Source organism: Xenopus tropicalis, chromosome 8 (assembly GCF_000004195.4).
Source record: "Xenopus tropicalis strain Nigerian chromosome 8, UCB_Xtro_10.0, whole genome shotgun sequence".
Classification (NCBI taxonomy): domain Eukaryota; kingdom Metazoa; phylum Chordata; class Amphibia; order Anura; family Pipidae; genus Xenopus; species Xenopus tropicalis.
In genome coordinates this window covers 87,278,656-87,304,697 of record NC_030684.2, presented here as the reverse complement: position 1 = coordinate 87,304,697, position 26,042 = coordinate 87,278,656, and the positions used below count along the sequence as shown (strand labels likewise).

Genomic DNA, 26,042 nt, shown 5'->3' with positions numbered 1-26,042 from the left:
AGGGATAAGGTACTTCAAATCACAATATTATGAGTTTGTGCCTGCTTAGTTTTATGTGCAATATAGCTTTCCTGACAAATGTTATTGCCTTTATGGTGAGCAGAAACCCAAACATTGGGAAGGCAGTGGATGTGATCTACTTAAATTTTGCTAAAGCAATTGATACCGGGCCACACAGGCTTGCTGAGTACATAAGTAACACTGCACTATAACCTAATATTTTCACCTGGCCGCAGCATAGTTTACAAAGAGTGGTGGTAATTGACCTAATTGGACCAGCGGTGTAAGTGAATTACCATTTGCAGGGGTCTGTCCTTGGTCCTTTGGTTTTTAATTTGTTTATTAAAGATCTTAAGGTTTGCATTGTAAGTACTCTCTGTTTTTGCTGATGATTCAATCTAAACTGTGTAAAATTCATGCATCTGACTATAAGATTACTGACTACTTAGGATACACAAAACCCATTTATAAATTCCCGTTACTATAGAGCATACTGTAACAAGTTTCACTCTCCATAGTTCCCCTTTCAGATGTGATCAGAAACCCCTGCAGCTCCTTCATCGATATGGTGAACTTTCAGCATCTGACAATATGCTTGTGTTTGTGGGAGTGCCCAGATTGGGTCTCTGTTGGTGGTCATTGTAGCATTACTGTGAGAATCCCAGGCAGGGAATTTATATTGTCTCGATGCTCTTGACCTTCCCTTATCCCTCTGAAGAAAGGAAGAGTGATGGAGGAGAAGTAATTTAGACATACCAGTGGGGATGAATTATGTGGAATGGTTGATTGGGGATTAGGGGCAATAGTACCAAAGCAAGAAGGCCGAGAAAGGATTGGGGAGTGATCATACCAAGGAGAGCTCAGTAGGAATAATGCATACATTACTTCTTTGATGTAGTAGCGATGAAGTGGAGCTACACCTAAGATGACCATGTTATGAATGGAAATTTATTCAGTTTAAGTGCAAGTGCAAATGTAACTATAGCTTTTTTGAAAAGAACATTTAAAAAAAAAAAAAAACTAGTCTGGTTATCCAACTCAAACATCATTTTTATCATTATAGTATCCCTTAAAACAAATAAAGAAATGTAAGATTGCCCAGACTAAGGGTGAGACTGATTCATTCTGATTTTCTATTATTCCTGGAACTATAGCAGTGTGATGTTTTCATATAATTGTAGTCCCGTGCTTTAGTTGCTAAGGGGCCAATGTGTTCATGTACGTAACTTTTTTATTTACTGTCACTGCTTTAAAAAAAATAGAAAAAAATGGCCGCTTGAATCCTCATCAAACAAGGCACAAATATATTTGTGTAATTTTGAAACAACACAGTTTTATATTCCATGACTTGATAGTTCCTGATTGTCTTCAGAATTGTGTATGTGGTTAAGGTAAGGAAAAGAACATGATTTAAATGGTACCTGTCACCCTAAGAATAATTCCAAACCCTTTCTTACCATGTTAGTCGAGCAGGCAGGCAACATTTTGTGAACAGTTATTAAAGGGGAAGGAAAGGCCGTTCAGATGATCAGAAGCCAAACATGAAGAAAAAACGCTAAGCTGTGTAAAGAAAGTTCCCATAATGCCTCACTCCTGCACCGATACCCAGACCAAGTGTACATGCTCAGTTTGTAAGACTATGGGGCTGATTTACTTACCCACGAACGGGTCGAAATGAGTCCGATTGCGTTTTTTTCGTAATGATCGGTATTTTGCGATTTTTTCGTATGTTTTGCGATTTTTTCGGATTCTTTACGAATTTTTCATTACCAATACGATTTTTGCGTAAAAACGCGAGTTTTTCGTAGCCATTTCGAAAGTTGCGTAAAATCTGGCGATTTTTCGTAGCGTTAAAACTTGTGCAAAAAGTTGCGCTTTTTTCGTAGCGTTAAAACTTACGTGAAACTTTGCACCTTTTAAGTTTTAACGCTACGAAAAATGCGCAACTTTTCGCGTAAGTTTTAACGCTACGAAAAATGCGCAACTTTTTACGCAACTTTCGTAATGGATACGAAAAACTCGCGTTTTTACGCAAAAATCGTATTGGTAACGAAAAATTTGTAAAGAATCCGAAAAAATCGCAAAACATACGAAAAAGTCGCAAAATGTTCGTTTTCAAGTCGGAACTTTTCCAATTCGGGTCGGATTCGTGGGTTAGTAAATCAGCCCCTTAGAGTCAGCTTCCTGCTGATTGGCTCAGATCCACATTCCTAAGGGGGGGGAGTGAGTTCTTGGCATTCTTGAGGGAAGGAGGAGCAGGAGAGGGGAAAGAGCTGAGAGCTGTGTGTCTCTGACACATGAATTACAGACACAAGAAATCTTTTGACGGAGAAGTCAGTGTAGCATTTCTGTGAGTGCTTATGGCTGTATTTACATAGACCTTTCTGATAAAGCTTACTTAGTTTTTACCTTTCTTTCTCCTTTAAAGGAGAATGCAAGTCAAAATATTTACTCGGTTACACTTACTTCACATTTTCTATCTGTTTTCTTGAACAGACAGCAACCTTAAAAAAGTTATTCTCCCTTCCTTTCCCTCCTTGCTTCATACTGCACATGTTTCATTCCCTCCCCCCCTCTGGCAGATCCGCTTCTGATTGGCTGGTGGGCATGTGTAGCTCAGAACAGGAGACAGGATCAAGTTACACACATGTGCATTGCTACTGAAGCCTACAGGAAGGGAAGAGAGATTTCAGTGATGTCACTGTAGTCTTCACAATGCTGTAGGCTGCCAGCACCATATTTTAGAGAAGCAAGCAGGGATCAGGGAATTTAGATATGCAGTAAGTACTTAAAAATAATGCCTTTAGACTTACTTTTAATTTATATTAACCTTTCCTTGTCCTTTAAGGCAAGATTTTCATCACCCCAAAATCTTGTATATGCCCCAGAACCATGCCCATGCACTGGCTACACAGTTATATGCAGTGAAGAGGAAAGGGGAATGGGTGACATCTAGGAAGCAATTTCCTGCCCTGCCTTGCCTCTATGCCTGAAGCATAGAGGCAGGTTTAGCAATATATGACAGCTGATACGTTTAAATACTTTTATAACAGGTATGGATGTTTAAAAAGGAAGAACTTTTATTACACAGCTTTCTATGTCTGGGTGACAGGTCCCCTGTAATCAAGGTAATGGGCACAATCATATTTTACTGTAATATAGGCAAAAGATGGAAACTGAAAACAAATACACTTCTGACTCCTGCGGTGTAAGTGTAACAAATAGTTCTGTCACACAAGCGTAACCTCCCAAAGTAAGGAGTAATGATATGCTGGTGTGGACATTATATCAAACCTTCATTCTTGATGTTGGTCTTAAATAAATGCATCTTACTTTTTACCTCAGTATAGCATGATTAATGAAAATAATATATTTTATTAAACCTTTATTTCCTTCAATAAGAGAAACACAGATTGGCCCAGCAAATGTACCAGGTGGATAGAGTGCTTCTATTGTTTAGGCAGTATGCATTGTAAATCTTACACAATATTTGCCAGGGCTTTTACACAAAAAATGCATTTTTAACAAATAAAATGTGAGCTGTGTGATTAAAAGCGAAGCTGTAGCTTGTAGTGTGTGTGACTGTGTAGCATATTTTTGCTTCAATTGTTACTTTCCAAAGTTATAAAAATAAACATACCAACTGATTTTTATTCCTGTATATTGTTATGAAAATGTATTTTATGTTATAAAACTGAAGCACATTAAAGAATGAGATTCAACTGGATCAACAGAGTGTTTGGCAAACAATATATTAACAAGTCTCTTTTATTGATCACAGATATTCTTCCATAGCTTTTTATTGTATGTGTTGACCCCTTTTTTCTTTCTCCCATTGTTCTGTACTTTCTCCCAAACATCTTATTCTTTTTAGCTTGAATACTTCCCGTTTACTATTTTTTCTTTACTTTTCTCTTTATACATTTTCCTTCTAATCATCTCCTATATGTCCTATGGTTCTTACCCAGCTTCCCCTCTTCCATTCCCATACTCCTCTTCCATTTTCCTTTTTCTCACCTGTTCTCTTTTCTGTTCTCTTCTGCATTCTTCTGTGGGGCACTGCAAAAGGGAGGTGGATTCGAAAATTGTTAGAAGCAGGATAGACTGTAGACAAGCCCTGTAGGTTGTATCGCCATCAGAAATCCTGTAACAGCCAGTCCAAAATCCTTAATCAGTTTTAAATGTGAGTGCTTGTGTGAGCTCTGGTCCTAGAAACCACTTCAATGATGGGAGAGGAGACTGAGCAACTGGGTAAACTTTGCTACTGCTCAATAATTTTCAGACACAATTCTGTTTTACGAATCTTGTCTGAAGATTAAAAAACATTATCCTGCTGCAGTTTTGGTTAAACTAAAGAATCAAATACATTAGTGTAGGCACAACCAGTATTTTTTCCATTGTATTAGCCAACCCAACTGCTGCAAGATACAGACTGTGATCTGAAAGTGATTCTTACAAGTCTTTGTTTAACAGTCAGGTATACAGATAGGGCAGAGCCATGATGGCTGGGTCTTAAAGGAACAGTAACACTAAAAAATGAAAGAGCTTTAAAGTAATAAAATTATAATGCACTGTTGCCCTGCACTGGTAAAACGGGTGCGTTTGCTACAGTAACACTACTATAATTTATATAATAAGCTGCTGTGTAGCCCCGGGGGCAGCCATTCAAGCTGGAAAAAAGGAGAAAAGGCACAGGTTACATAGCAGATAACAGATAAGTTCTGTAGAATACAATAGTGTTTTATCTGTTATCTGCTATGTGCCTGTGCCTTTTCTCCTTTAAATGGCTGCCTCCATGGCTACATAGCAGCTTATTTATATAAATTATAGTAGCCTTTCTGAAGTAAACACACAACTTTTACCAGTGCAGGGCAGTAGCACATCATATTTTAGTTACTTTTATACACTTTCATTTTTTGGAGTTACTGTTCCTTTAACTAAGCCTCTGCATTTGAGGAACTGTGCTACTGCCCATAGACAGAGCTGTGTATTTGAAATAAAGAATCTTGCCAGGCTGCTGTGGCAGTTAAAAGCAACAATGGCAATGACAATGTCAAAAGAAAATGAGCAGGAAAGGACCTGAATTAAAAGAGAAGTAATACAAAGAAACAATAACATTGTAGAGCAGTAGTGCTTTGGCTGCTAGAAGGCTAAAAAGATATACAAGAGGAAGAAGATTCAAAAACTATAAAAATGAAGACCAGTTGAAAAGCTGCCAACTATAATCTTTTCCTTTATATTCGTTTATGATCCTCCAGTTTCCTCACTTGAATCTCCATGCTGCTCCCACCCCAGAACTGCCTTGCCCTGTCCACCTGCAGAAAAGGAAAATTCCCATAACCATTAGGCTAGGTTTGTCCTCTTTTCCTCCACAATTAGCTGTTATAATTAATATTAATAACACTGACATCAAGCTTAATCTTTACAAGTCAGTTTGCAACCCTAAATGCCTTATTCCCTCCTTCACCACACATCAAAAAGGAGGCAAACATAGCCCCAAATCATTTGTCATCTTATATAACTGTATAAAATACATATCAAATAAAAAAAAAAAAAACCCAAACACTTGTCAGCTGCGGTTCTAATGTAACATTTGAAAGCAAAGTAACAGTAACACTTTACTTGTATACATTTCTTAATGGACGGGCATCCCCAGCCAGAAAGTCTTTTATACAGTATTTACAATCGTATTCTTTTAAGTGCCAGTGAAAAAAACACTTCTTGCTAACACTTATACGTGGAAGATCTGTGTCCTCTTCCGGATTCTGTCTTTTAATTTACCAAAGGTCCTCCAGTGTCCCGGCATGCACCGCGTCATGGACACGTCGCTCTGGTACAATCACAGAGATGTGTTGTCTCTGTCATGGCTGCCGTCGTGTTGGCGGAGTCTGTGTTGGTTTGGAGTTCATGAGAGATTCGGGCGACAAGGCGAACGCTGGTGCTATCATGAGCCAAGGAACATTAATATCTGTACTGTTACCTTAGAGCTTTCCGAGTAAAGTGACCGGATTATTAACGTCATCTGTAAAAAGAAGTCTCCAATTACACATTTATTACAGGGTTCCAATACCTTTTACTTGTCCATTATACTGTCAGTCTCTGAGCCATGGCGTCCTGGTTTGGGGGCTTGAGCTCTGGTATTGGCCAGTCACTGGGACAGGTTGGGGGTAGCTTGTCATCCATCACTGGACAGATTTCAAACTTCACAAAGGATATGCTACTGGAAGGAGCCGAGGAGGTGGGAGGTAGGTTGCTTGGTGGAGGAGGTGATTACAGAAATTCCACTTGATCTGTGTGTGGAGGTTTTGAAGGTTTGTTCACCTTTAAATTAACTTTTGGTGTCATGTAGAGAGTCAGTTTGCAGTTGGGCTTCATTTGCTTTTTGTGTATTTTAAAATGAATTAGCTTTTTCTTTAAGAACATTTCAGTTTACCCTAGCTGGCAGGTAGTGGTGTGAATGAGAGACTGGAAGATGAATAGAAGAGTGCGTGAACAGAAAGATCAATTATTAGAAACAATAACAATAAACTTGGAGCCTCACAGAGCAATAGTTTCTTTGACTACTTGGGTTAGTGACCCCCATTTGAAAGCTTGAAAAAAGGAGAAGAAGAAGGCAAATAACTCAGTATACAAAAATAAGACAAATTGAAAAGTTGCTAATATTTCTCTTACATATTAAAAGTTAACTTGAAGGTGAATTACTAGTTTAAAACTAGTCGTAGAGTTTCCTGTGGGCGGAATTGTCAGCTCAGTCATGACTTGAGTCAAATGCAGGACTAAATGCTGTCCCTAGTATTACTGGGTGCATTTTTTAATTTCCGTTTAATCCTTACAGAGGTCTTTTCAACATATAGGAATATATATATATATATAAATATATATATATGTATATATCGGTTGGCTAATAAAAATATTTACTCATGGGGGTGAGATTGAGGGAGATCCCCTATGCTTTTTAATTGTGGTAACCGTTTGCATTGTAATGGGGTTTTCATATATTTATATATATTTTATGTGATAATTGATGTTGAACACTGATTGGGTGATATGTGTATTTATTGTTGCACCTCACTTCCTGTCAATTTCCTGATGAAACTCGTAAATTTGGACATCCAATAAAGGATTTTTCTTATAGCCTGTATGCCGAGAGTGGCTTCTATGGAGTGAATATATATATAGCTATATACACATGTATAGATATAGTTATCCTTCATAATTCTCTGCCTGTGGGCCCTGGACATGGGAGTAGGTGCCAGGCATTTCTGGTACTTCAGAAAGTCAGATGTGTCACATAGATGTATAGGTAAAATGCTCTAGTCAGATGGAAAGCAATTTAACAATACTTTAGGTTCCAAATCAATTGTTAACCTTCTAACTTGGGATGCACCGAATCCCGGATTCAGTTCGGGATTCGGGCCAAATCCAACCTTTTTTTGAAGGATTTGATATTGGCCAAATCCACGGTCCTGTCCAAACCGTATCTGAATCCAAATTAGCATAAATTAGCATATGCTATTTAGCATTCGTAAGGGTTAAATGGTGGGGGGGGATAAATTTTCGCTGTGCTGCAATTTTTAACCCTTCCAAATCCTAATTAGAATATGCTAATTAGGATTTGGTTCAGGATTCAGTAGAATCCGTCGGGGGGGGGGGGTTTGGCCGAATCCAAAAAAGTGGGTTTGGTGCATCAGTCAAGACATAATTAGCCCTATGCATATTGTGCAAGTCACAAATAATACTTGCTGTTCAGACAGGCAGGAACTGATTATGTTCAACTAAATTGTCTAATTTACTGCACTTTTTGCATGAGCACCTGTTAACATGGATCATGTGTCAAAAACTGCTAGTGGGCACAGTTATGTCATTCTAGGTTTATACACTGTACTGTTTACCAGTGTATAATTCAGTGGCAAATACTTCACAGTATGGAGCAAATGTATGTAAAAGTAAGGACAATATTATTATCATTACGTGTAACTATGTCTGAAGTGAGGTTTAAAACAGGCCCTGGCATTTCAAGTGCACAGAGGCAACACAGCCTACTATAAAGCACTGGTAGCATTTCCCTGAGTTTCCAGACTGCCAGTCTAAGCTTCGTTGTAGTACAGGTATCAGTATTTCTAGAATTTAGGTATATTTTAGTTAAATTAGTCCAATATTTTTTTATTAAATTCAGTCTGGGATTGAGTTCTTAATATGTCATTATTTCAACTGAAATATATTTTCTGCTGATATTTAGTATGGAGACATCTAATATTTTTTACTATAGTAGGATATGTTTTTAAAATGTAATTAACTTAAGTTGGCTTGCAAACAGTGATATAATTACTTGCGAAGTAGAAATATATACTTAGCTTAATTTTATTTTTTTTGTTCTGTCATTATTCCTTGTTTTGTTATTTAGATGTTAATACTGAGCTTCAAGTTTCCAACTCAAAGCTGAGAGACATAGAGAATGTTCAAACCATGCAGAGATCAGAGGTAAGTGTGACATATTTGTGAAAATATTATCAAAAGAACATACTGAAATCCTGTTATATTAATAAAAACAGACCCATTTCTAAAGCTTTTGGTTGTACTCTGATCATGTTGAACATCTCTGCTTTATTAACATGGGTAAATTATTACTGTCTTTGGTCCACATTTTGAAATGTACTTTTGGATCACACACCCCTACGTAAATAGCATTACGCCATGCACGAAATACACTGCCTGCCACAAAAACACCTCTACACACTCACAATTTTATTTATTATAGTTTATTTTAGTAATGATGACACATTTACATAATGTGTTTGGGGTGCTCATCCGCATACAGACAAAAAATAAACCATAAAAATAACTCTCCTTCCCCCCTCCCAGGTGTTACCTGCACCCTTGGTGAGTTCAGTCGCTACACGGGACCCTTTGTGGACCACCAACAAACATCAAAAGGGGTTTGGGGTCATCCCTGTACTCCCTCCACTTATTTATTCCTTAGAGAGTTGCTCAACCTCCTGAGACTAGACTAAACAGTGTTGCACAGTAAAGAGCTTACAGGGGCAATATTTGCATTTATTTTCATTTTATTTGTGCTCCTATTTTATCACGCTCCAAAAAAGTACAGGCAATTAATTGTCTTCTAATAATATTGACTGCAAGTTTGAGGGTGTGGTATATAGTATTGTAACGTCCACTCAAACAAGGATTGATGTGGGTGATAAATAATATCTGCCAAGTGCAGTGTAACCATTAAATATATTAATGATAAAGCAATTTCTACTTCTACAGAATGAAAGGCTGAGGAAGCTTTGTACTGAACTCGAGGAGAAACACGAAACAGCTGAGCTCCAGGTTAAACAGCAGTCCCTAGATTTCAGGAATCGTCTGCAGCAAAAAGAGGTATGAAAATATGTACATTTTAAAATTATGGTATGTAGTATGAGTCTGTAGGAAGCACACAAGTAGATGGACAGTTATTTTCGTTTTTGTATTTGGGGTGGATATTTAAGACATGTTTTACATAGAGTTCGTCATTCCTTTCACGTAATGGAATGCAGGATTTTTATGTAAAACACCTCCCAGAATACCTTGCAGATAAATGTATTACTAGTTCCATATATATAATACCCCAGAATAAATACAGAGGCAACATCCATATATAGTGCTAGCGGAACACAGGGTAGTATAAACACAGGAACAGCTTCATCTATAAAAACCACAGAACACACAGCAGGACTAACAGAGTGTCACTTTATATGTTAATACTCCATGCTGTTTGCTGTAAAATGTAATTGGTGTTGCTTTTGGGAGGTTTAACCTCCTCTAGCCTTTATTAAAATCCTTTCATGAGCACACATTTGTATTGATTTTGTTATTTATCTGAAAACAAATATGGTATGTGGTGGCATTTACATTTTTGCGGTATTGCTTGAAAGTGAAAGACAATGTTTTTGCCCTAATATTCCAGGTGGAAGTAAGCCATCTCAAAGCAAAGCTTAATGCCCTCCAGGAACAAATGCAGAAAATGCAGGCATCAGCTCAACTTGCTGGGGTCACCCTTCAGACCATCAACACATCATCTTTTATGCCTACTTCCCAAACACCTGTTTCAGCATTTCAAGGGGATGACATGGATTTTGGTGATGTGATTTGGTCCCAACAAGAGATAAACAGATTATCAAGTGAAGTCTCCCGGCTGGAAAGTGAATTGGCCCATTGGAAACAGATTGCTCAGGTCAGATTATGCTGTTTATTATATAATTATTTAGCCTGGGTGTGGTTTGACTGCATTAATAAAATAAACAGCTTTCAGATGAGGTTTAAGCAAATTTGGAAATATTTTGAAAGCATGCATAATATTTTGTAAAGTATTGTAGAATTTGGAAGACATTAATGGGAAATGTTGCATGCAGGGCTGCTAATTTTTGATCGATACCCGACAATCATTAAGCAGGACAAAGAGGGATCTTGACATTTCTCTTGACATTTCTCAGTTACTTAGAATTGGGGAAGATGGTTGCAGTGTTTTGTCTCTATTCCTTAGAGCTTAGATACAGTGCAAACTCAAAATCAGTTAATCGGGATTCCTTTTAAGGGAGTGACATACAGTTTAGCTGGGTCAGTCACTCAGTTTTTGTTGTTGTTGAAGGGGTAGTTTGCCTTTCAAACATATTTTCAGTACGGTTTGTGTTAGATTCAGTCCACTGAATTCAGTACACTTTTTTTCAGTAACTCTATGTCAACGCTCCCTCTAATTCCTTCTCAGCTATGTGCGTGCTTTTTAAACTTGTGTGCGCGTTTTTAAAAACTGTGTGCTCAGGTCAGATTACTTTGATGTTTACACAAAAAAATTCTTTGCGTGCACAAGCACACAGCTTAGAGGGAATATTGCTCTCTATCCTTTATTTGTGACCATTTTTTAAAATGTAAGTTTAATTTTTAATGTTCCTGTCCAACAGTTTAGTAGTCCAGGTGCAGACTGAACTGTTAAAATTTGTTACATTTGTTGATACACATATTAGCAGCTGTGGAAAATTAGCAACTAGTGAATCAATTATGAAACTCTGATTATGCTCAGCAGGGCCAAAGTCAGAAATGTATCAACTAATGTATCAAATTGGAACAGGTTACAAAGTCAATGACCTCCCTTCTCAATTTGAAACTGAACAAAATAAAAAGCAAAACAGTAATTTAAATTGTTCTGACCTAACAGAATTCCATGCAGTCTGATCTGTGTAGCCCCAAATATTTATTTGAAAAATGAACTTAGTTCTATTAGACTAAATGCTGAAGATCCTATAAAAATAAAGCAGTGTTTTAAATCTATTATTTTGAATATATCCTAGACATTAATAAATGTAATATACAGAAGTGCTTGAAAGTTTGTGAACCCCTATAGAATTTTCTATATTTTTATATGAATGTGACCTAAAACATCATCTGATTTTTAAAGTCTTAAAAGTAGACGAAGAAAACCTAGTTAAACAAATGAAACAAAAAATATTATATTTGGTCATGTATTTACTGGAAAAATTATCCAATAACATATCTGTGTGTGGCAAAGATAAGTGAATCCTTAGGATTATCATATAATTTGAAGGTGAAATCAGAGTCTGGTGTTTTCAGTCAGTGGAATTGCCATATGAGTGGGAGACCCAGTTTTATTTAAAGAACAGGGATTCAGCAAAGCTTGATCACAACACATTTGTGAATGTGTATCATGGCTTGACAAAAATGAGGTGTCTAAGAACCTCAGAAAAAGAGTTGTTTATGCCCGTAAAGCTGGAAAGGTCTATCTCTAGCATTTGGACTCCACCAATCAACAGTCTATCAACAGATTGTGTACAACTGGAGGAAATTCAAGACCGTTGTTACCCTACCCAGAAGTGGGCGAACATCAACTGCAAGGCGTCTAATAGCCCGAGAAGTTACAGAGGAACCCAGGGTAACTTCTAAGCAGCTAAAGGCCTGTCTCACATTGGTGAATGTTGATGTTCATGGATCCCCCATCAGGAGTACACTGAACAGCAATGGTGTGTATGGCAGGGTTGCAAGGAGAAAGCCACTGCTTTTCCCGCAAAATATTGCTGACTGTCTACAGTTTGCTAAAGATCATATGGATAAATCATAAGGAAGAAAGTTTTGTGGACGTATAAAGCCAAAGCCAAAATAGAACCTTATCTCATCTGTGAAACGTGATGGTGGGAGTTTTCTGGTTTGGGCCTGTTTTGCTGCATCTGGGCCTGGACTGCTTGCCATCATTGATGGAACAATAAATTCTAAACTACAGCAGATAAATCTAAAGAAAAATATCATAACATTTGTCCATGAACTGAATCTCAAGAGACAGTGGGTCATGCAGCAAGACAATGATCCTAAACGCACAAGTTGTGCTCTGGCACACAGGGAGACTAGTCGCCCACGACAAATCTCCCTTGTTTCCTCTAAAGGCAACTTCCGCGATTTAGGGGAAATCGTGCCGCCGCATATGCCATACCACCAGCGTTTTACATTCGCGCCAAGTACATTAACAATGTAATACATCAGCGATATGAGGTACAAATGTATTAATAAGTAGAGACATTAGCAGCTACCAACCTGCTCCTACTTTCCACTCTGGGAACTAGTAGCAGTATCAAGTAGCTCACTAAACTAACCATGTTTGCCCAATTTTGACGCCTCTATATGAGTGAAAAGTAAGTTTTAAACCTTTTAAAACTCTGCAGTTCAAGACATCTCTATGAAATCTCTGATGGAAGTGGCAGACAAAACCCCCCATGTGCCAGGGGCCAAAGTACTAAAACCGTTGTTTCTACAGAAATGATCTGTTCTTTTTTTATTTAAAGGAGAATGCAAGTCAAAATGTAAAAAGCATACTGCCCAATAGTCCTCCTATTGTTTAGTAAAAACACCACATTTTTGGCTCACCTAATCAAATATTTACTCAGTCACACTTACTTCACATTTTCTAGAACAGACAGCCATCTCTAAAAAGGTATTCTCCCTTCCTTTCCCTCCTTGCTTCATACTGCACATGTGTTTCATTCCCTCCCCCCCTCCCCTCTGCCAGATCCGCTTCTGATTGGTTGGTGGGAATGTGTAGCTCAGAACAGCAGGCATGATCAAGTTACACACATGCTCAGAGAATAGGAAGGCTGCCGCTGGCAGCCTACAGGAAGGGGAGAGAGATTTCAGTGATGTCACTGTAGTCTTCACACTGATGTAGGCTGCCAGCACCATATCTCAGAGAAGCAAGATTGTAAGCTCTTTTGGGCAGGGCCCTCTTCACCTCTTGTATCGGTTATTGATTGCTTTATATGTTACTCTGTATGTCCAATGTATGTAACCCACTTATTGTACAGCGCTGCGGAATATGTTGGCGCTTTATAAATAAATGTTAATGTAATGTAAAAGCAAGCAGGGATCTGGGAATTTAGATATGTAGTAAGTACTTAAAAAGAATGCCTTTAGACTTACTTTTAATTTTATATTAACCTTTCATTGTCCTTTAAATGCTTTTTTTCCCTAACAGGCACCAAAAAGCCAAGGAACACAAAAGACTGACACAAATGAGATCTGTGTATTGCAAAATGTTATTAAGGTAACAACGAACATTTGTGCAATTGCATATAGAATAGTAAATAGAAAATATGATAAGAAAGTAAGGCAGAACACCAATCTATTGGCATGGGACATATTTTTTTTAGTTTGATACTTTGTTGATATAACGCAGGGGTGTCAAACTCAATTGCACAGGGGGCCAAAATTCAAAACACACTTTAGGTCGTGGGCCGAACAGGATAAACATTTATTGAACACACTAAAATTCAGTTGTCTTTGCTTATATCATTTTATCAGAGCTGGACACCTGACCTTTTTTTGGTAACAATTTTGTTTATGTACCTGTGCCAGCAGCCATATTATTGCCCCATGTACCTGTGCCAGCAGCCATATTATTGCCCCATGTACCTGTGCCAGCAGCCATATTATTGCCCCATGTACCTGTGCCAGCAGCCATATTATTGCCCCATGTACCTGTGCCAGCAGCCATATTATTGCCCCATGTACCTGTGCCAGCAGCCATATTATTGCCCCATGTACCTGTGCCAGCAGCCATATTATTGCCCCATGTACCTGTGCCAGCAGCCATATTATTGCCCCGTGTACCTGTGCCAGCAGCCATATTATTGCCCCGTGTACCTGTGCCAGAAGCCATATTGCCCCGTGTACCTGTGCCAGCAGCCATATTGCCCCGTGTACCTGTGCCAGCAGCCATATTGCCCCATGTACCTGTGCCAGCAGCCATATTGCCCCATGTACTTGTGCCAGCAGGCATATTGCCCCATGTACCTGTGCAAGCAGGCATCATATTGCCCCCCATCTGTCCCTGTGGCAGCAGCCAGCAAGCAGCAGCAGCAGCCAAAAAATTAAGCAAGCGCCAGAACTCCCGGTTTCCCCTGCCAGCTTTCTCTGTCTCTGCTGTTTGAATGACAGCGTATGCGTGCGCCAACCCCTACTCAGTGGGACACAGCGGGCTGGGTCACAGTGGGCTGGATATAATTACATGCCGGGCCGGATGTGGCCCTCGGGCCGCGAGTTTGACAAATGCTGTAGGCTAATGGCATGCAGGTTTTTGACTGCTGCTGTTCTTAGGCAAAATGCTACTGTCCACTTGTCACTGATCTTGATAACACTTTGTATAAAGCACTCACCGTTATGGGTGGGGGGTGGGGGTCATGTGTTGCACACTATTTCTGTGCTTCATCTTTTGATTTATTTTAACAAGAGCAGACAATTTCCCTTAGTCAATGCATGTAAGCTTTTGTCATAAGAAGCAAGAAAAATGACGATGGTCCAGTCATAAGACTCCTGTTATAGCCTGAAAATGCAAATGCAAGGGTCCTTCCTACCAGAGAATATGAAATGCAAACTGTGTAAATGTTTCTCAAAATTCAATGTAACATTTTTACATACTTCTTTTTAGTTCTTTGGGTCTATAGCTAGTCATCTAAGATTTTAATGTCCGTGGTGGTTATCACATATATAAGAATATAACTTGAGGCATTTACATTTTTTGCAGGAGCTGAAGCAGAAGCTGAGTCATGAAATAGATGAGCATCAACATGAGCTGTCAGTGCTACAAGATGCACATCGGCAAAAGCTGACAGAGATCACCCGACGACACCGAGAGGAATTAGGGGAGTATGAAGAGAGGATTGAAGAATTGGAGGAACAGTTACAGCCAGGTATCCTTCCTCATCATTGATTTTTTTTAAGATTAAACAACAATTTTTGAAATTGCACCAAATGCAGGGGCAGTACCCTTAGTTCAATAAATTTTTAAAAACCTTGTCCCAGTCTCTTATTTTATCAGAGTGCAAAATGCAAAGCCACAGTCATTTGTGGTGCTGTTACTGTTTTTGCTTGTTTCTACTGATTCAATAGTGATTTTTCCATTTAAAATTACAATGTTTATTTACTCAGCAAGTCTTTACATCTGTACTGCCACTTCTCATCTGTTAGCAGAACTGAGTGCTGGTTTTCATTTGGAACTAAGTGCAGAGAAACTGATTCCCCTTCAGCTTGTTAGCCACAATGCAAACAAATGGTTAAAGGGAGAGTACTATCCCTTTGTTCAACATGAATTTAATGAATTGGTGATCATACTTTTTGTCTCTTGTTTTAATCAAAAAATTAGTTTTTTTTGTTATTTCTTGTTTGTTTGTCTTTGCAAAGTAGATAAATAGAATTACCAATGCACAGATTCTTTTCCTGTATAATAGAATCTTGCTATCACAACAAACATGGAAGTGAGGAGGTTGTATACTAGGCAATGACCAAACATGTATTAGCTATGCCCTGTTTAGCTCAAGAAATAACAAAAACATGAATTTTTCATGGTTAAATCAACAGACTAAAAGTATGTTCTGCGTAAGCTCTATTCATTGAACTAATTTTGCAAAGTTGTTATACTGCCTATTTAAACCAGAATATGTGCTATTGAACAGCATTTTGACTTTACAAGTGCACAGTGTCATTGTATGTATGGATTCCATATGGCTCATTTGTAAACCCAAGTGCAGTGTGCAAAGTGCATAAAAAGGCTGCAATTGCTTATTTTTTTACACTTCACTTGGTTGTGTGCAAATAGCCAGAGGCATCTACCCTCTGTTTCAGAGACCTGCAGCTCCCTTCACTAATACAGTGCCAAGTAGGATAGTCAGTGCTGTATTAGTGAAGGCTATTTAGTGTTGTAACCACCCCCTGCCTTCCCCATACCTTGTGTGCCATTCAGATGAAGTGGTAGGAGGTGCAACCTGCATGGGGGCCTTGTCCTTAACACCTGCCTTAAGGACAAAGCTAGCTGCACCTCCTGATGCTGTGCTTATCATTTGGTGTCAAGAATGACCCCTAAAGTCTTTTTAGGAGCTGTATGGGTTCAAGTATAATAACTGCAAGTTTGACTCTAATTCAGTATTTTTTGGCTTTAGGTACCAGCAGTGAGGTCACAGATCAGTCCAAAGTGCTCGAGTTGCAGAAGAGAATTCAGGCAATAGAACTTGAGAAGGAAGAAAATACAAGTAGAATTCAGGAACTTGAAGACAAAATAATAGGCATGAACAATCTAATCACTTCATTAGAAAATGAAAAACACAGTGTAGTTAAGGATCACAAAGAAGCTGTGGATGAAAAAAATAGAATGGCGCAAAATTATGAGAAGCTTAAATTGGAAATTGCTAATCAGGAGTCAGTGGGAGAGAGTGCAGACTCGGAGAAAGTGATACTGTTACAGGAAGAAGTTCGTCAACTTCAAGAAGCTTTGCATGGTGAGAGTCTGAAGCCAGATATTGAAGATAAGTATGTAATCTGTATGCAAATCTCTTATTTCAGGGTGCTGCATATTTGTAGTGATCTGAGGCAGAACACTGTGCATCCACTAAAGGTGCCCATACACGAGTTCGGCAAGCGAGCGGATCTTCACCCGATATCTCCGCCTACGGGTGGGCGATATCGGGGAACATGTAGGCTAATTCAATCAAATTATAGTGGCGCCAATGGGGCAGTCAGTTCGGGGACCGCATCAGTGAGTCGATGCGGTCCCCGATCCGACTGAATCTTTTAACCTGCCCGATCGATATCTGGCCAATTTCAGGCCAGATAGCAGGGACAGATTGGGGGCTATATTTTCTATGGCATTGGGCTGGTGCTGTAGGAATTGGCACAAAAATGCCATATTGCAAATTAAAATTACTTTTCTTTATTTAATTTACTAAAAACTCTTGTAATTTTAAATACATTTAACCTTCACCCCACATTTAGTGTGTGTGTGTGTGTGTGTGTGTGTGTGTGTGTGTGTGTGTGTGTGTGTGTGTGTGTGTGTGTGTGTGTGTGTGTGTGTGTGTGTGTGTGTGTGTGTGTGTGTGTGTGTGTGTGTGTGGATGCCACATTGAAAAGTGAGCCTTTTCTATTTCTTTTCCAGCATTCAAAACACTTATTCAAAACAATGTCACAGACAGTTAGGCTCATATACAGTCATATGAAAAAGTTTGGGAACCCCTCTTAATTCTTTGCAGTTTTGTTAATCATTGGCTGAGCTTTCAAAGTAGCAACTCCCCTGTAATATATAACATGCTTTATGGAAAAACAGTAGTATTTCAGCAGTGACATAAAGTTTATTGGATTAACAGAAAATATGCATCATAACAAAATTAGACAGGTGCATAATGTTGGGCACCCCAACAGAGATGTTACATCAATTCTTAGTTGAGCCTCCTTTTGCAAATGTAACAGCCTCTAGACACCTCCTATAGCCTTTGATGAGTGTCTGGATTCTGGATGGCTAGCCACACAGACCCACAACATGATGGAACCTCCACCAAATTTGACAGTAGGTAGCAGGTGTTTTTTTTGGACTGCGGTTATGACCAAGTCTGCCCAAAGCACTTTTTCCAAAATGACTGTGGCTTGTCTAAATGAGTTTTTGCATACAACAAGCGACTGTTTGTGGCGTAAGGGCTTCTTTCTCATCACCCTGACATACAGATGTTCTTTGTGCAAATAGCGCTTACTTATAGAACGATGTACAGATACACTAACTGCAGCAAGATGTTCTTGCTGGTCTTTTGAAGTCTTCCGCATATGCCTCTCCTGTATTTTTCTTGGCCTGCCAGACCTTGGTTTTACAGTAACTGTACCTGTGGCCTTCCATTTCCAGATTACATTCCTTACAGTGTAAACTGACAGTTTAAACCTCTGAGATAGCTTTCTTGTAGCCTTCCCCTAAACCATGATACTGAACAATCTTTGTTTTCAGATCTTTTGAGAGTTGCTTTGAGGATCCCATGCTGTCACTCTTCAGGGGAGAGTCAAACAGAAGCAAAACTTGCAATTGTCCACCTTAAATACCTTTTTCTCATGATTGGACACACCTGCCCATGAATTTCAAGGCTAAGCAAGCTAATCCAACCAATTTGGTGTTGCCAGTAATCAGTATTGAGCAGTTACATGCATTCAAATTAGCAACATTACAAGAGTACCCACATTTTTGTCAGTTTTTCACATTTGACTTAATTTCATACAACTAAATACTGCTTCACTAAAAAAATCATTGTTCAGGAAACATCCCAGTACTCAGATGTTCCTGGGAAATGAAAGACATACCACTGTTATCTTTTTTTGTTGAAAGTGGAGTCAATTATTATGCAGGCTGAGGGGATTCCCAAACTTTTTCATATGACTGTATATGTATAGGATTTTTTTTTTTACCAGTAGTCTATTGCAATCAATGATGATTACTTTTAATATTTTAAAGGTTATGTAATTTATTAAAACAACCTCCATTTTTGTAGTACACCATCAGGTTTTAATCCTCAGAACACTGAAACTTACTTTTCCCAATTAGAAATTAACATAAATAAACATTTCTAATAGACAGCACTCCAGGTAAATCCTCTTAGAAAGTCTTTATTCAGAACATTTAGGGCAATGACACACTGGGACATTTGTCACCCACATTAAAAGTTCACTGATGCAGGTGACAAATATCCCTGAACATGCCTTGCCATTTGGTAATATTGTAATTGCTGCAACAAATTACATTACTCACAGGGATTCCTCCTAATAGTGGGGAAAATGCTGGCATTTTTCTGCAACTAGTTTACTTGTGGCGATTACAATGTTAGCGGCGATGCAAGGCATGTTCGCAAATATCCCTGTGCGTCCTTGCCCTTAAGGGCTGTGGCACACGGGGAGATTAGTCGCATCGCGACAAATCACCCCAAAATGCTATCTCACTGGCTAAAATGTAAATTGCTGGTGGGATGGCATACACAGCGTTTTGCCAAGATTTACATTTTAGCCCATGGGATGGCATTTCGTGGAGATTAGTCGCCCGCGACGAGGGAGATTTGTCGCGGGCCGACTAATCTCCCCGTGTGCCACAGTCCTAAGACCTGTTTGGTCTTTTAGTAAGCTTCAAGATTTTTTGATAAAAGGGCCAAACAGATCTAAAGCATTGCTGCTCTCTATGTCACAAATTGTATCTAAATAAATGCTTTTAAAGATTTGTCTGGAGTTCTGTCTATTAGAATTGTTTCTGAATAAATATGTGAATATGGCCACCATCTGACATGCATTGAATCTCAAGACTGCAGTGCTGAACAATTGTTACAGTTGTTTAAAAAGAGCAGATAGTCTGTTTGAATGCTGTTGTTCTAGTCACTGATGTTTTTGTTTCAGAGAAAGAAAGAAAAAGCAGAAGCTCTGCAGACCAGGTAATTTGGTACCTGCTTAGAACCATTACTCTGCTGCCCCAGTGCTGCTTACTATCTAACTATCACAATTTTATTAGCCTGAAAGTTATTCTAGAAATTGTAGCATTTAGTCATTTTTATATGCTAACTGTAGTCTGCTTCTATATGAAACCTTAGGACAGCAGGTTTCTTTCCTGTTTTATCCCTTACCACAGCATCAAGCTGTTAAACTATAATCAAGCTAGGCTGTGGAATACTTAGCTTGCTTTCCTTGCTGTAAAAATTAGCTTTTTAGCATTGTTTGTCTAATATTATCCTCTGTGCTTTTGCCATTATGTGCTAGTTCTTTGCCATCAAAGGGTTTGATTGGGCCATCACACACAGGAACCTTGTGCACCCCTTCCTAAATGACCCAAGTTTTTTCCAGTTTTAAAGCACGGCTAAATCTAAATCTTCTTCCTTCTTCTTGTTTCTTTCATACAATATAACATCCAGCAGCCTTAGACTCTGCTGTCAGTAACAAACTAAATGGTGACATTCATATTGAACAGCCTCGGTATGTAGCTGGCCGTACATGGCTGGTGATTTGGCCTTTTCAAATCGAGTTTGAAGCCTATATGACAATGTATGGGCTTCTGTTCATCGCCCCTAATGAGCCAGTTCTCTACTTGGTTTTCTTGTAGGCCTTTTAAGATGGAAGAAGTTGTAATTAACAACTGATATGGGGATTTCTCTCAAAGTAGATATAACTTCAACCCCCCCACCCCCCAAATTAGAATGTATATTCTGAGTTTGAAAATGTTTGTTTTTCAGCAGGATGCAACATTGAAAGAAGAAAGTCTCAAGAATTTAGAACTGGAAAATAAACTCATGGCTTTTCACGAAGAAAATAAAAAGTTGCTTATAGATAAGGTATAAATACACATAACAATTCTTGAGTTAAACTCTAAAATAGGATTTCTCTTCAAGTGGTTTCTAATAGGGTAGCATAGTCTCACAAGTGGAGAGAGGGGTAAAAAAAATGTGCTCAGACTGTATGAATACATGGTTTTTATTTATTTTTTTGGCCACTTTTTTTCATGCAGTATTTGTTTTTCTTTCTTGTATTTTGTTTAAAAAACACACACACAAACAGGCTAGTTGTCTCCTGGTGAAATAGACCATAGTGTTCTTAGGTGTATTAAGTGAATGTGATGTGACAGTTTGAATGTAAACCTACTGCTGCAGGTACTGCCCCATTGCTGCGTGTAAAATTCAATTGTTTGGCCCCAGGGCCAAATGATCGAATTCGCCTACATGCGTCCCCGATATCGCCCATCCGTAGGTGGGGATATCGGGTGAAGATCCGCTCGCTTGGCGACATCGCCAAGTGAGCGGATCTGTCCGTGTATGGCCAGCTTTATGTGGAAAAGTTTAAACTATGTTCTAAGTAAGCTGTTTTTCTGGTCACACACTGCATTTGGTTAAAAAGCAAGACAATAACTGTCCCAGAAAAAACATGTTTATTCATGTGCTGAATATTTAAAAAGGGAGTTGCATAATGTTTCAGTTAAACACCAAATTTGGTCTTTATATTGTGTAATTGATTAATTTAATATTGATCAATGGCAAAAGCTGTAAAATGTTCTCTAAACCTTGCAGGATTGTTTTATTGGCTAGCTTTTTTTATGGATAGATCTCTGTATACTAAATAAACGAAAGGTGATTAGTGGTCTTCATAAAGTTTTAGGATGCAGAAGTAAAATCCTATGATAACTTTCCCAGTGTTGATGTATTAGTAGGCTTATATATGGGAAGTTTGTGCTGTTTTTTTCCAAAACCTTATTGGACAGTTGATAAGCGCATTTCTTTAAAAAAAAAAAAAATACTTTGTGTGTAAATATTTACCTGCATTAATGCGATTGTTAGTAATTTGGCACTAAAGCTCCTTAGTTTGATGAATATTAAAGGAGGCCTGTCATACAGACACTAAAAGCAGTATAATAATAGTCCTTTTGCAGTAAAACATGTCTTTACTTAAAACATACATATCTGTTATAAGTATTTTAAAAATCTAAGCTATAAATCATATATTGCCTGCCCCCTCTTCTGTGCTTTAAAGGAGAAAAAAGGCATTTTTGCATTTTATTTCCAATAGATTAGCCATATTAGTGGAAGCTAGAATGCTATATTTATTCTGCAGAAAGCATTACCATACCTGAGTAAAGAGCCCTAGAAGCTCCCTCTGTTTGTTTAAGATTGCAGCTGCCACTTTAGCTTGGTCTTAATAGCTTCCGTGCTGCAGCTTTTTTACATCAAAACTGCACCTGTTTGTAATTAAAATTGCAAATAGGAATGATTTAATGGAAACCTAACCAGGAAAACCACACTTTTGAATCACTAACTGTGATAAGACTCCCAGTAAATTTTTAATTACAGGTTACCAGTGTTTTTTAATATTTTAAATGTGTGCAGTGTGATTTTACACAGTGTGATTTTTTAAAACATGTATTTTGTTGTCATGTCTCTGCAGCTGCAAATACAAAGCAGCCATATTTGTTATATAAAGTTACAAACAGGGTCCAATAAACTGACCTGGTCAATGTTTTCAGTGGACAGTGCATGACCAAATTGTTTTCTCTTTAAAGGGATTCTGTCATGATTTTTATGGTGTACAGATATTGGACCCCTTATCTGGAAACCCATTATCTAGAAACTTCCGAATTATGGAAAGGCCATCTCCCATAGACTCCATTATATGCAAATAATTCTTATTTTTAAAAATAATTTCCTTTTTCTGTAATAATAAAACAGTACCTTGTACTTGATCCCAACTAAGATATAATAATCCTTATTGAGGAATGATTTTTAGTAGACAAGTTATGGAGATCCAAATTACGGAAAGATCTCTTATGCGGAAAACCCCAGGTCCCAAGCATTCTGGATAACCGGTCCCATGCCTGTACTTTTTATTTCTAAATTTTATTCTTGAACCATAAATGTATAATTTTCTAGCTGTAATATTGGTGTGTAGGTGCCATCTCAGTGCATTGTGCCTGATTCTGAGCTTTCAGAAGGACCCAGCACTACACAATAGAACTGTTTTCAGACAACCTATTGTTTCTCTTACTCTGTATATTTCAGTGCCACCCAAGTCACATAATAGTGAAACAGGGTTTCTTCTTTTTGGGTGTTAGTCTCATGTTACCACTAGGTGGGGCAAGTGAGCACTTTAGCAGTTCAAAGATTATTGAAGTCTACAATGCTGAAATCTTTTCCAGGCTTCAGGAAACCTGTACCATTATATACAAGTGCATACTGTGTGTGTATATATCTATATATCCTTTACTTTACAAGCTAATTGAGGCCAAAGAGAGTCTATTTTCCTTTCCTTCCAGTTCAACTCTAGTTTGATCATATCTCTGGCCAATGTTTCACATAACAACTGTCCAAGGATTCTCAACCTTTAGCATTTTTTAAAAAGGAAAATTCAAAACATTGTCAAGGCTTTTAAGTAGGTGTATAAACATTTCTTAATTCTCTTGTGTTAACTTTATTTTTCATGTTTTTTTTTTTTTAAAGGTATATTTTATTGCTTTTCATACAAACAAAACATAAAGTAACACACTTAACATTACATTAAAGAGAATATGCTGGTCTTTCTTTTCAGGTCTGTCATTAAGGCTTGTTACAAATATCAAAGGGGAAGATGTGACAATATAAGGTTTAAGCATGATTCTGGCAGCAGTTACATAAGATTGGGTTCATCTACCTACTGAGCTAAATGCTCAGGATGTGATGGAGAGGAGTGGAAGAGTGCCGGGGGTTTTACCATGTGAGTGGGAGTGGAGTCCTTCAGTTTCCCTCCAGGTCACACCAAGGGCCCCACACTTTATTGAATTTATCGGGCGCGCCCCTATTCTCGTATGTGAGTTTGTACAGAGGAACAACAGCATTCACTAGATTCTTCCAGGCTGTAACGGTGGGGAGGGTAGTGCCCATCCAATGCATTGCAACTTTTTTTTGGCATAGAACAGCAATATTCTGTAGTGTAACCGGGAGCTATTTTGGGCAATTATAGTATCTAGAACTCCTAGCGAGCAGGTTTCAGGAGCAGTCACAGTGGGGAAGGCTAAGTTGTTTGACAGATATTTGGTCACTGCTGACCAGAATTTTGCAATATGGGGGCATGACCAAATCATGTGAAAAAAGTTAGCTGAGCTTGCTGCACATCTCGGGCAGCGATCTGTTGGGGTACGGCCCATCTGATGCAACCTTAGTGGTGTGATATACAGGTGGTGAAAGATTTTGTATTGTATTAGCCTGTCTCTGGTAGATATAAGACAGTTGTATTTTGTATCTGTTGCCTCTTCCCAATCATCTTGGGTGAGTGCTGGTATTTGGGAAGTCCACCATATTTGTGCGGAGTGGAAGGGTTTTGGGCCTGTTGAGAGTAGATTTTGGTATAGGTTTGAAGTAAGCTTAACTGGGTTGTTAGACTGTAAGATTTCCTCCGCTGTTAAAGAAATGAGCTGAGGGGTAAGAGTGGCAAATTGATCCCTGAATACTGATCGCAGCTGCAAATATTTATAAAAGGGGAGACTAGGTTGTTTGTCGGGCTAATTATGCGTATATCTAAAAGAATTCAAGGCTCCTTATTAGTAACAGGAGGAGTCTTAAATAATATATGCCCAACTCTGAATTCGATATCGAGCTTTCCCAATCAATTGGTATAAAGGTGAAAAATCATGACAATTATTTAATAAAATAATTTATTTAAATATGAATATTACAAAAATTACTTCTTATAAAAATCCATTAAACACTCCCTGATATATATTTAATAATTAATCAAAATGAACATTGACCAATATACATTATTCAATAAATGGCAAGCATCCACAAGATAATATATATGTGTTCACTTTCAATACTTAATAACAAGGTAATTAAATATGTTGAATCAAAGGAAGGGTAAATGATTGATTTTGAGGTCTTAAGGAATTCTATCTTTAAATGTTCTTATTTCCCCATTAGATTGTTAACTTGGATATCATATATCTATACTAATGAAAAATAAAATGGACCCAAATTAAACAGATTATTCCCAGTTTGCAACTCTGGGAAAGTCAATGTTTAGGGTAAAACTATAATACACATAGGAATAATAAATATCCAAGCATACAACTTAATCGAGAAAAAGTATAACAAAATTTATATTTACCAGAGTAGAGTTTTCTTATAGTTGAGAGTAGTTTCTCCTTCCTCTTCCAGTTTTTTTAGATCCCCTTAGATTTTCTTTTTCAGGTTCTTTCTTTTAGATCCCTCTTTCTTCTTTTTCTTAGTTCTTAGTCCTTTCTTTTTTTTTCTAGTCCTCTTGTCTCCTAACTTATCCCTCATCTCTATCTAAAACTCCACCTCTGGGATTTATCAACTAACCAACTGGCATCAAAGGGCAGTCTTTAAGTTAAACTATCACCAGTTGATTTAAATATTTATTACAGTGACCTTTGGACCCGTAATGTCCTCCACCATCTGTGGATGTCACTGTTTCCTCAATATTGTGGTCTGAAAATATTCAGAAAATATAAAATAACTTTTGACCTTCCTTAATTCGATGTTACACACTATTGTTGACATTGCTCCACACTAGAACAATGCTGTGTAACTACTTAATACCTTAGTACACATACAATATATGTCATTGGTCTGTCCTTGATTAATTATTACCCTCTCAACAGGTATGCTCTATATTGTGGAGAGTTTGTAAGATCCTTCAAGGTGTTCTCATATTCACCTAGACACCAAGGATAATATAACCTTTGAAATTTGCTTTAACACAAAGGTTATACATCTGGGCTAGTAATCCGATACAAACCTCCTTTTCAACATATACGTTTCTGATCAACTAAACAAAATAACATTCATTATTTATTCCTATATGATTCATCAAAAAGCATAATATCATTCATGAATATATATTCTATTAAGTAACATAATCACGTTATCATTAACAAATCAGAATATTCTTGTAATTAATAATTATCTTATCTGAAAATCCGACAAATCCCCCTTGTTTTTCTAAAATGTTTCCTATAATATGAACATTTTAGGAAAATTACTTAGGGTTTTCAAACTCTTCCTTCATCATACTCATTATGTAAACTTGATCGGCGAGATTTAAGCCATAGTTTATCTAGAGTCTTTTTGATGATCTTCATCCAACGAATTGCTAAGATGGTGATTACAGTTAACCATCCTACTATAATTGTGATCAATATACTCCATATATAGTTTTCCCCCATGACCAAACAGAAGGAAACAGTATTT

General features: G+C 37.9%; 1 protein-coding gene across 2 annotated transcripts in view; it reads left to right on the top strand.

The window, feature by feature from the left end:
* Positions 1 to 5,825: 5,825 nt before the first annotated feature.
* The window catches only part of trip11 (thyroid hormone receptor interactor 11), a 59,986-nt gene continuing 39,769 nt past the window's right edge, over positions 5,826 to 26,042 (top strand). Inside the window, exons 1-9 of one of the 2 annotated variants that reach the window (XM_031891661.1) lie at positions 5,826 to 6,245; positions 8,405 to 8,481; positions 9,271 to 9,381; positions 9,950 to 10,216; positions 13,514 to 13,582; positions 15,062 to 15,227; positions 16,473 to 16,808; positions 19,720 to 19,754; positions 20,550 to 20,645. In XM_031891661.1, coding sequence (XP_031747521.1) covers positions 6,107 to 6,245; positions 8,405 to 8,481; positions 9,271 to 9,381; positions 9,950 to 10,216; positions 13,514 to 13,582; positions 15,062 to 15,227; positions 16,473 to 16,808; positions 19,720 to 19,754; positions 20,550 to 20,645 — 1,296 coding nt within the window. In that variant the 5' untranslated portion in view covers positions 5,826 to 6,106. Of the gene's footprint in view, positions 6,246 to 8,404; positions 8,482 to 9,270; positions 9,382 to 9,949; positions 10,217 to 13,513; positions 13,583 to 15,061; positions 15,228 to 16,472; positions 16,809 to 19,719; positions 19,755 to 20,546; positions 20,646 to 26,042 lie in introns of both variants that reach the window. The other variant, XM_031891660.1, reaches the window with a different exon arrangement.